This window comes from Chiloscyllium plagiosum, chromosome 16 (genome assembly GCF_004010195.1).
Source record: "Chiloscyllium plagiosum isolate BGI_BamShark_2017 chromosome 16, ASM401019v2, whole genome shotgun sequence".
Lineage (NCBI taxonomy): Eukaryota > Metazoa > Chordata > Chondrichthyes > Orectolobiformes > Hemiscylliidae > Chiloscyllium > Chiloscyllium plagiosum.
Genome location: NC_057725.1, coordinates 49,598,846 through 49,609,637, shown reverse-complemented (window position 1 = coordinate 49,609,637; position 10,792 = coordinate 49,598,846). Strand labels below are relative to the sequence as shown.

At 39.7% G+C, this 10,792-nt stretch overlaps 1 protein-coding gene across 1 annotated transcript in view; it reads right to left on the bottom strand.

Annotated features, from left to right (window-relative positions):
• The window catches only part of LOC122557877 (eosinophil peroxidase-like), a 67,629-nt gene that overhangs the window by 39,965 nt on the left and 16,872 nt on the right, over positions 1–10,792 (bottom strand). Inside the window, exon 4 of the mRNA XM_043706042.1 lies at positions 3,349–3,524. Within this exon, the coding sequence (XP_043561977.1) occupies positions 3,349–3,524 (176 nt within the window). The remainder of the gene's footprint in view (positions 1–3,348; positions 3,525–10,792) is intronic.

The window sequence follows — 10,792 nt, the reverse complement described above, 5'->3', positions numbered from 1 at the left end:
GAGGGTGAAGAGAAGGTTTACGAGGATGTTGCCTGGTATGGAAGGTGTTAGCTATGAAGAAAGGTTGAGTAGGATAGATTTATTTTCACTAGAAAAAAGATGGGGGGGACCTGATTGAGGATTACAAAATCATGAAGGGTATAGACAGGGTGGATAGAGACAAGCTTTTTCCCAGGGTGAAGGATTCAATAACGAGAGGACACACTTTTTCAAGGTGAGAGGTGGAAAGTTTAAGGGGGATACACATGGCAAGTATTTCACACACAGGGTGGTGGGCGTTTGGAACACGTTGCCAGCAGAGGTGGTTGAGGCAGGCGCCTGGACAGATGCATGAATAGGTGGGGAGCAGAGAGATACAAATGCTTAGGAATTGACCGACAGGTTTAGACAGTACATTTGGATTGGCTCAGGCTTGGAGGGCCGAAGGGCCTGTTCCTGGGCTGTAAATTTTCTTTGTTCTTTGATCTTTTCCGCTCTAACAATAAGCAGTTTCGCAGGTCCGACAGCTAATGCTTCACTGGGCAAAGACAGCCAGATGAATGTCTGACTAAAACTGGGGTTTAGCGTTCTAACTGAAACTACTATGTTGCTGTTTTCACAAGAAAGGAGACAAATCTACTTCCCAAAACATTGGTAAAAATCTTGCTGTTCCATGTACTATAAACGAAGGTCAGTTATGTAGTTATATTAAAGCTATGAATCTAATGCTTAAACAGTGGATTTGATGATCTTTGTGTCGCTAAAAATGCAGTGCCAAGGAAAATATCTGATCTTTAATAGCATAATACTAATGAATACAGATTTTTAATTTGGTCAAGAAACAAAAATCATAGAATGTTTCTTTAAGAGATTAAATGGATTGGTAACCGAGTAGATTCTTTCAGCAGCTGGACAGAACAAACCCCTCCAAAACCATGACAATGCAACCCAGTAGGGGACAATCTCCTGCAAGTTCCCCTCTAAGGCACAGGCATCCTGACTTAGAGCCTTCATCATCACTGGGACAAAATCCTGAAGTTCTTTCTTAACAGTACTCTACGTAGAATATCAACATTGAAATGATCTGTCATATAAAGTAATTGTTCCAAAGGTGTTGATGTTCATGTTACATTTGCTTCATCTGTAAAAGTAAAGGAATATCCTCATAGTCCCATGTTTTCATCAGAGATAACTGCTAGTGGTTTACCCTGAGAGTCACTACAACCCAGGAAAGGGGAAAGGTTGAGAAGGTAGGACATTCATGCTAACCTCAGCTGATATGTGAATTGAACACATACTGTAGGCATCATTATGCATTGCAAGCCAGCTATCCAGGCGACTGAGCTAATCAATCACCAATCTACTATTCCATCCAATCAAGTGATGGTCACACACAGTCTGTGAATGGAGACAAGTCATTCTGCTTTAGGTTTTGAAGGGAACTGTATCTATAACAGCTCCCTAAATTCCTAATAATTATGCCTCACTAAATGTAATTGCACTTATTGATATCTTGCATGATAATTCCTTACATGAATATATATTGGGTTAACTAGGAGGAAAGAAATCTTGTGTGGAGATACTGCATGAGGTAACTATCCTGAAGAAGTTACTGTTCTTGTAACATTGACTCCAATATTCTATTAATGTCACACCACACTGTGAGCGTGAAGACGAGGAGTTCTATTCCAGCTTCTGTAGTGAGCAGATTTGTCTGGACCAGCTCCCTCAGGTCTGAGTAGTTTTTGCCAAATGTACCTGTAATTATTGCTATCATGCAATAAATGACTTGGTATCTAAGAACTGTAAAATCATGTGACATGATAACTCATTGACTGTGCTTTTCTCGACTAAGTGGACCATGGTTATATAAACATGTAAGAGTCTTTAAATAAGATATCATTCTAGTTGTTGATCAAGCAAAACACAATATTGCAAATAGAGGCCTAATCAAGGTCTTATATAAAGAAAGTAAACTTGATTTATACTTTGTACCTTTCCAGCAATAGCTCCTACTTTTCTATAATAAAATCAAGAACTGTGGATACTGGTGATCTAAACAAAACCAGAAAGTGCTGGAGAAACTCAGCAGGTCTAGCAGCATCTGTAGAGAGAAAACCAGAATTAATGTTTTGAGTCCAGTAACCCTTCATGGGAATGGCTCCTAGTTTTCTATTTATGATAACCTTATAACATTGGCATGTACTTTTAAGGACTCATTCATGATAACATCTAGGTGTCCTTGCTGCCTGAAAGATTTTAGTGTTGAACTCTGAGATGAAACCACTCCTTTAACAAGGTTATGATGTCCTTGGCTTTTTTCTCAGAGAGGTCATAAGTGACATGTACTCTGAAAGTCTGGGATTAAAGGATTTTAGGGCCAATTTGATTATAGCTAACAGATACTGCCTCAGACAGAAAGCTTTCAAGTTAAAAAACACAGTTATACAATGAAAAGGGAGTGGCCAGTTCTCCCAGGTGAGCTTTTCTCTGGTTTGGTTTGGGTTTTAACAGAAGTGTGGAGAAAGCTTCTGGACTCAAAGAAGCAGGTCCATGCTGGTCTCTCTTTGATGTCTCTCCTGTAAGATCCTGTATTTGATTTTACCTTTTGTGCCAAGGGGTGTTCATGGAATTGTTGCAAGTATTTGGAACAGCATCATCAAGTTGGGATGACCTGTTGGATTTTTGGATAGATTAAGCTATTCGGTATTCTGTTCTCTGTTGTTTGTGTTACATGCGGTAATCTTGTAAATAAATTCTGTTTTGTTTACAACTAAGTGGGATGACCAGCTGCAACATTCCTGGAATATCCACGTTACACCTGCTTAAAACAACTAACAATGTTAGGGTCTGGGTCACTTTCTTAATGTTTTGAAAGGATCTGGCCTGGTCCATAACAACCCTTGCTGGTGTATGTTGTATTGTATGTGAGCTCACAGCAGATAGCCATTATTGAACAAACTTTATTTACACCTCCCCAACAGAGAGGGCATCAGAGAGCTCAGTATATCAAAATCCTCGATTATTGCAATATATTACAGTTAGATCAGTCTTATGTGTAATACTACATTTATCCATCCAAAATACCAGCTTTTAGATGTGTGCCTGTTCTGGTATTATATCTAGATCTGATTTCAGTCTTCCTTTGTCTCTTGTGAGGTTCTAACTTTACCAAAATCTTTGAGTGATTATAAGAAGGCCAAAAATGATATTATCAGAATGTGATGCAAAACGAGACTGATCTTAATATCTGCTCCCCAGTCCATATCTGTTTCTGTCTTCCACATGGGATTTCTTGTTATTTTGTAAAACGCAGCAGAATACTTTAACTTTAAAGCTGTTATCTAAAAATAAGTTGTTGTTGTTTACCTGTTACATTCATGAATATCTTCTCCTGAGTGTACACCATCTGCCGAATGAGTTCTATGGCAGTTTCCATCAACTCAGCTGCTCTCACTGCTGTGCGAGTCTCTGCTACTGGATGTTTGAAGAAGCCAAGCAGGTCACTGGCACTAATGAAGCCTTCGGCCAGCATTGCTTTACTCCTAGAAATCAAAGAACACATCTTAGAGCAATTTAATAAAAGCAGAAAATGTTGGAGAAACTCAGGTCTGGTAGCATCTGTAGGGAGAAAAACAGAGTTAGCGTTTTGAGTCCAGTGGCCCTTTGTAAGAACTGGGCTTCTGACCAGTCCAGTTCAGATGAAGAGTAACTGGACTTGAAACATTAACTGTTTTCTCTCTACAGACCTGCTAAGTTTCTCCAGCACTTTCTGTTTTTGTTTCAGGTCTCCAATGTTCACAGTATTTTGTTTTCTCGTAGACTAATAAATAGTTTACACACGGTGGTGTAAATCTTGTATGAACCCTTCCCAACAGAATGTGTACAAAGTAGGGAGATAAAATGTATAAATCAGTCCACGAGTTTGACTCATCCTCCTGTCGAACCTCGAGTCCTTTATTTGAAGGGATTCTACTGAGTTAGTTGGAGAGAAGAAAATCTCAACACTCCCTAATTTCCAACTCAAAGTTGTCATCAATGACATGAAGCAATAGCAAGAAATTGCTATTTGGCCACTAGGGGCTGCCCAATCTACTTTGGGCAAATGACAAGTTGGGATGTTTTGACAAATGGCTTTGGCCACTTTCTGATGCCATTGTCCAGCCAACCAGAAATCGTTTGAGGCATCATTTTAAGAAACTCCATTTGACAATGGTTCCAACAATATTCAAGGTGCCGATGTTGGACTGGAGTGTACAAAGTTAAAAATCACACATCACCAGGTTATAGTCCAACAGGCGTATTTGGAAGCACTAGCTTTTGGAGCGCTGCTCACCTGATGAAGAAGCAGCACTCTGAAAGCTAGTGCTTCCAAATAAATGGTGTTGTGTGATTTTTAACAATATTCAATGTAGCTAGAGAAAGGCTAAGTCCACTCAAGGACAAAGGAGAGAATTTATGCGTTGAGCTAGAAGAAATGGGCAAGGGTCCTTAAAGAGTGCTTTGCATTGGTATTCACCAAGTAGAAGTAAATAGATTATAAGATCTGGGAGGGGTATGCTGATATTCTGGGTTGTGTCAATATTAAGAAGGAGGTGGTGTCTTGAAAAATATTAAAGTAGAAAGGCCCTAGAAGACCGGAGATTAGCAAATGTCACACTCCTTTGTAGAGAAAGTAACAGGCATAATCCAGGAAATTAATGGTAGGACATTTAGGGACAGGATTTACTGACATTTGGAAAAGAATGGACTTATTAGGGATAGTCTGCATGGCTTTGTTTAGGGGAGGTCTTGTGTGAGAACTTTTGTGCAAATGACGTAGATGATTGATGAGGGACAAGGATTTAAAATGAGCGGGGGAAAGGAGATGCGCGAGGCAAGGTTTTTACACAGATGGTGGTAGGTGCCTGGAACACACTGCCAGTGGAGTATATAGAAGCCGATACATTAGCTACGTTTGAGGGAGATATAGACAGACACATGAACAAGCAGGGAATAGAGGAATACAGACAAGGTGCGGGCAGATGGGATCAGTTTAGAATGGCATCATGGTCACATGACCAAGGAACACACTTGATTGGAGCCATAAGCACCACCTTAAACCTTCAGTCTACCACAGATGCACAGTGGCAGCTGTATGTACTGTCACAAAGCTGGTTTCTTTTTTCTAAAAGTTGTTCCTTTTCTCAAGAGTATTTTGTCCTTGGTTTTTTTCAGAGGAGTAATAAACCACTTTGGTGCTGATTAGACTGGTTTGAAACAGAGATTAAAAGGTATTGAGAGGTCTTTTTCTTTATATGTAAACAGCTGAGACTTCAGGCCAAAGTGGTCATGTTTTGGAAGTGATCCATATAGTGAAAGGGGAGTGGTGAGCTCTCTAGCTGAGCAGTTTAGTTCAGTACAGAACTGGTTTGGAGTTCAACAGTGAACTGTGTGGAAACAAACACACTCTCTCTCTCTCTTTCTCTGCCCTTCTAACCAACCTGTAAGCATCTGTTCCATTTCTTAACTGTGTTTCAAGAAGATTTTCTTATTGGGACTGTTGTGTATATTTGGAACAGCATAATTAAGTCTAGTTTGGATAGAGTGAGTTCTGTAGGGGTTCTTTATTCTGTTCTTTATGTTTCATTGTGTAATTTTGTGAATAATTATTTTTCTGTTTTAAAACCTGGTATTCAACCTTGCTAACTTAATCCAGGTAATTTTCATGGTACACTTAATGAAACAAATTGCAAAGTTATGGTCAGGGCTGTCTGCATAAGAATGTTTTGAGTAGTCTGGCCTAGTCCATAACAGACTGAGGTCTCTTTGTGGGATTTTAAACAGCAAGTGGTAGATTCCAATGTCTTTATTTTGGGTGTTGGTTTGGTTGGGTAGACAAAGCTTGGGATAGGAATGGCTCTTTCAGTCACTAAAAGTTCTCTCGATGTGGATGTGGTGACTTTGGAAGTTTTGCAAAAGGTGAAAAAGTCCAAGCTGCAGGAATTAGCAGAGAAGCTGGAATTGGAGTTGCCTGCTTCTATGAGGAAAGGAGAGATAATTACAGCAGTAGCTCAGCATTTAAACTTGCTGGAGAAACCATCAGATTCTATAGAGATGGCAAGAATTCAATTTCAAATGATGCAGCTTGAGTTAGAGGCGAGAGGTAAGGAAAGGGCAGCAGAAATGAAACCGTTTGATATACAATTAAAAGCAGAAGAGAGGGAAAGAAAGAGCAGCAGAACAGAAAGAAAAAGAGAGAGCTTTTGAACTTTAAAAACTTACACTTAAAAAGGAGAGTCAGCTTAAAAGGCTGGAGATAAAGGCTGAGTGAGGAAGAGCGTGAGGATGAGCAAGCCCCTGCTTAAGTATGTTCAAGCATTGCCTTAATTTAATGAGAAGATGTGGAAGCCTATTTCATCTCATTTGAAAGGGTGGCTAAACAAATGCAGTGGTCACTCGCAATGGTGTTTTGTTGATCCAAATGAAACCTATAGGTAGGGCGAGTAAGGTATTGACATCCCTATCAGAGGAGGTATCAAGGAGTATGAGGAGGTGAAAAAAGCCAGTTTAAGCGCATATGAGCTTGTACCAGAGCCTATAGACAATGTTTCCGGAATCTAAGGAGGGACCCTGGTCAAACCTGTATTGAATTTGAAAGGATCAAACAGAGTAATTTCAATAGATGAATAAGAGCTTTAAAAATCGAGCAAAACTATGATGCCCTTAGATAGGTAATTATTTTGGAGGAATTCAGAAATTCACTGCCTAAAGTAGTGTGAACTCATGTGGAAGAGCAGAGAGTTCAAACAGCAAGGTTAGCAACTGAAGTGGCTGATGATTATGAGCTGGTTCATAAAACTCGGTTTGGCTTCCAGAATCATTTTCAGTCCATGAGGGATAGAAACTGGGGCAAAGAGAAATCCTCATGTGGAAAGGGAAAGATAGACCTCAGTGAAGATCATAAGGACAATTACCACAGGGTAAAAAGGAAACCCTTGAGGGGGACAAAGGAGTTAAAAAGCTCCAGTGTTTTCATTGTAATAAAGTGGGCCACACAAAATCATAGTGTTGGTGGGCTAGGGGAAAGACAGATGTCGGAAAATCTGACAAGCCTGGGAGTTTTCTTGAACTAGTAACAAAAAGTACAAGGGAAGTTAGACAATTGCCTCAGAGTGTTCAAGATGATCAGAGTCTGGTTAAGGAGGAAGTGCCAGATCTACTTAAAAAATATACATGCAAGGGTAAAGTTTATTCACACACGCCAGGAGTAGCAGGTTACAATATTGAGGGACACAGGATCCTCTCAGTCAGTAATGCTGAAGGATGAGGAGATATGTACTCCTGAGGGACTATTTCCAGAAAAGGTACTGGTAACAGGAATTCATGGTGAGACAAAAAATATGCTCAGTTATGTAAAGTGAGGCTAGAGATTCCAGAGAAGAGTGGAGAATTTGTGGTAAGAGTACTGGACAAATTCTCAGCTCCAGGAATACAATTTGTCCTTGTAAATTATATAGCTGATTCACTGGTAGGCATGCTGCCTACTCTTGTTGAAAAGCTAGTGGAGACGCAGGCAACTGAAAATATGAAGAATGTTTATCCAGGAACTTTCCCCGATTATATGGTCACAAGAACACAGAGGCACAAGTTGAAGCAGGAGAGATCAAACGGCACAGAAAAGGAAGCTGACATTGCATTATCCAATACCTTTTTTGATCAGATAAGTAGAACAGAGCAGGCACAAATAGGTATACATGCAAATATCTTTAGCTCTGCTAAGCTGATTGAATTACAGCAGAAAGGTGAAGAGTTAAAACTGGTATATCAAAAGGCATTTACAGAGAAGGAAAGTGAATGCACCTCTGTGTGTTATCTTAACAAAAGATGTCTTAATGAAGAAGTGGAGACCATCGCACATTCAAGCAGATGAGAACTGGGCATAGATTCATCAAATTGTTTTGCCAGGAGGGTAAAGAAAGGCGATGCTGTGAGTGGCACATGAGCCACCACTTGGAGGTCATTCAGGGGTGAGGAAAACAAGCTAAAATACAAAGACATTTTTACTGGCCTGGACTACACAAGGATGGAGTTGAATTTTGCTAGACATGTCATACATGTCAGCTAATCAGAAAACCACAGACAGTAATAAAACCTGCACATTTAATACATATTCCAGCATTTGAGGAACCTTTCACAAGACTCTTGATTGATTGCGTAGGTCCTCTACATCAAACAAAAAGTGGGAATAATGATTTATTAACAATAATGAATGTGTTGACTAGATTGCCAGAAGCAATCCCATTATGCAACATCATAGCTAAAAGGGTTAGAAGAATTACTTAAGTTTTTTAACTAGATATGGAGTGCCAATAGAGATCCAGTCAGATCGATGATCAAACTTCACATCCAAACTTATCCAAACTATGAAAAACTTGGGAATCAAGCAATTCAAATTTTAGCCTTTTTTTTCACCCCTAAATGACCTCCAAATGGTACCTCATGCACCACTCGCAGCATCTCCTTTCTTTATCCCACTGGCAAAACAATCTGGAATTGCAGGGAGCACTAGAGAGATGGCATCAAACATTAAAGATCATGTTGAGGACTTATGGTCAGGATTATCCAGATGATTGAGATAAGGGAGTGCCATTTTTAGTTTTTGTGATCAGAGATGCACCGAATGAATCGACCAAATTCAGTCCATTTGAATTAACTTTTGGGCATGAAGTAAAAGGGCCATTAAAATTGATTAAGGAGAAATTAATACGTCAGAATTCAGAGATCACCCATTTGGACTATGTGTCAAATTTTAGAGAATGATTATATAGAGCTGTTCCATTTCTTAACTGTGTTTCAAGAGGGTTTGCTTATTGGGACTGTTGTGTATATTTGGAACAGTATAATTAAGTCTAGTTTGGACAGAGTGAGTTCTGTAGGGGTTCTTTATTCTGTTGTTTGTGTTTCATTGTGTAATTTTGTGAATATTTTTGTTTCTGTTTTAAAACCTGGTATTCAACCTTGCTAACTTAATCCAGGTAATTTTCATGGTACACTTAATGAAACAAATTGCAAAGTTATGGTCAGGGCTGTCTGCATAAGAATGTTTTGAGTAGTCTGGCCTAGTCCATAACAGACTGAGGTCTCTTTGTGGGATTTTAAACAGCAAGTGGTAGATTCCAATGTCTTTATTTTGGGTGTTGGTTTGGTTGGGTAGACAAAGCTTGGGATAGGAATGGCTCTTTCAGTCACTAAAAGTTCTCTCGATGTGGATGTGGTGACTTTGGAAGTTTTGCAAAAGGTGAAAAAGTCCAAGCTGCAGGAATTAGCAGAGAAGCTGGAATTGGAGTTGCCTGCTTCTATGAGGAAAGGAGAGATAATTACAGCAGTAGCTCAGCATTTAAACTTGCTGGAGAAACCATCAGATTCTATAGAGATGGCAAGAATTCAATTTCAAATGATGCAGCTTGAGTTAGAGGCGAGAGGTAAGGAAAGGGCAGCAGAAATGAAACCGTTTGATATACAATTAAAAGCAGAAGAGAGGGAAAGAAAGAGCAGCAGAACAGAAAGAAAAAGAGAGAGCTTTTGAACTTTAAAAACTTACACTTAAAAAGGAGAGTCAGCTTAAAAGGCTGGAGATAAAGGCTGAGTGAGGAAGAGCGTGAGGATGAGCAAGCCCCTGCTTAAGTATGTTCAAGCATTGCCTTAATTTAATGAGAAGATGTGGAAGCCTATTTCATCTCATTTGAAAGGGTGGCTAAACAAATGCAGTGGTCACTCGCAATGGTGTTTTGTTGATCCAAATGAAACCTATAGGTAGGGCGAGTAAGGTATTGACATCCCTATCAGAGGAGGTATCAAGGAGTATGAGGAGGTGAAAAAAGCCAGTTTAAGCGCATATGAGCTTGTACCAGAAGCCTATAGACAATGTTTCCGGAATCTAAGGAGGGACCCTGGTCAAACCTGTATTGAATTTGAAAGGATCAAACAGAGTAATTTCAATAGATGAATAAGAGCTTTAAAAATCGAGCAAAACTATGATGCCCTTAGATAGGTAATTATTTTGGAGGAATTCAGAAATTCACTGCCTAAAGTAGTGTGAACTCATGTGGAAGAGCAGAGAGTTCAAACAGCAAGGTTAGCAACTGAAGTGGCTGATGATTGAGCTGGTTCATAAAACTCGGTTTGGCTTCCAGAATCATTTTCAGTCCATGAGGGATAGAAACTGGGGCAAAGAGAAATCCTCATGTGGAAAGGGAAAGATAGACCTCAGTGAAGATCATAAGGACAATTACCACAGGGTAAAAAGGAAACCCTTGAGGGGGACAAAGGAGTTAAAAAGCTCCAGTGTTTTCATTGTAATAAAGTGGGCCACACAAAATCATAGTGTTGGTGGGCTAGGGGAAAGACAGATGTAGGAAAATCTGACAAGCCTGGGAGTTTTCTTGAACTAGTAACAAAAAGTACAAGGGAAGTTAGACAATTGCCTCAGAGTGTTCAAGATGATCAGAGTCTGGTTAAGGAGGAAGTGCCAGATCTACTTAAAAAATATACATGCAAGGGTAAAGTTTATTCACATAGGCCAGGAGTAACAGGTAAAGAGGTTACAATATTAAGGGACACAGGATCCTCTCAGTCAGTAATGCTGAAGGATGAGGAGATATGTACTCCTGAGGGACTATTTCCAGAAAAGGTACTGGTAACAGGAATTCATGGTGAGACAAAAAATATGCTCAGTTATGTAAAGTGAGGCTAGAGATTCCAGAGAAGAGTGGAGAATTTGTGGTAAGAGTACTGGACAAACTTTCAGCTCCAGGAATACAATTTGTCCTTG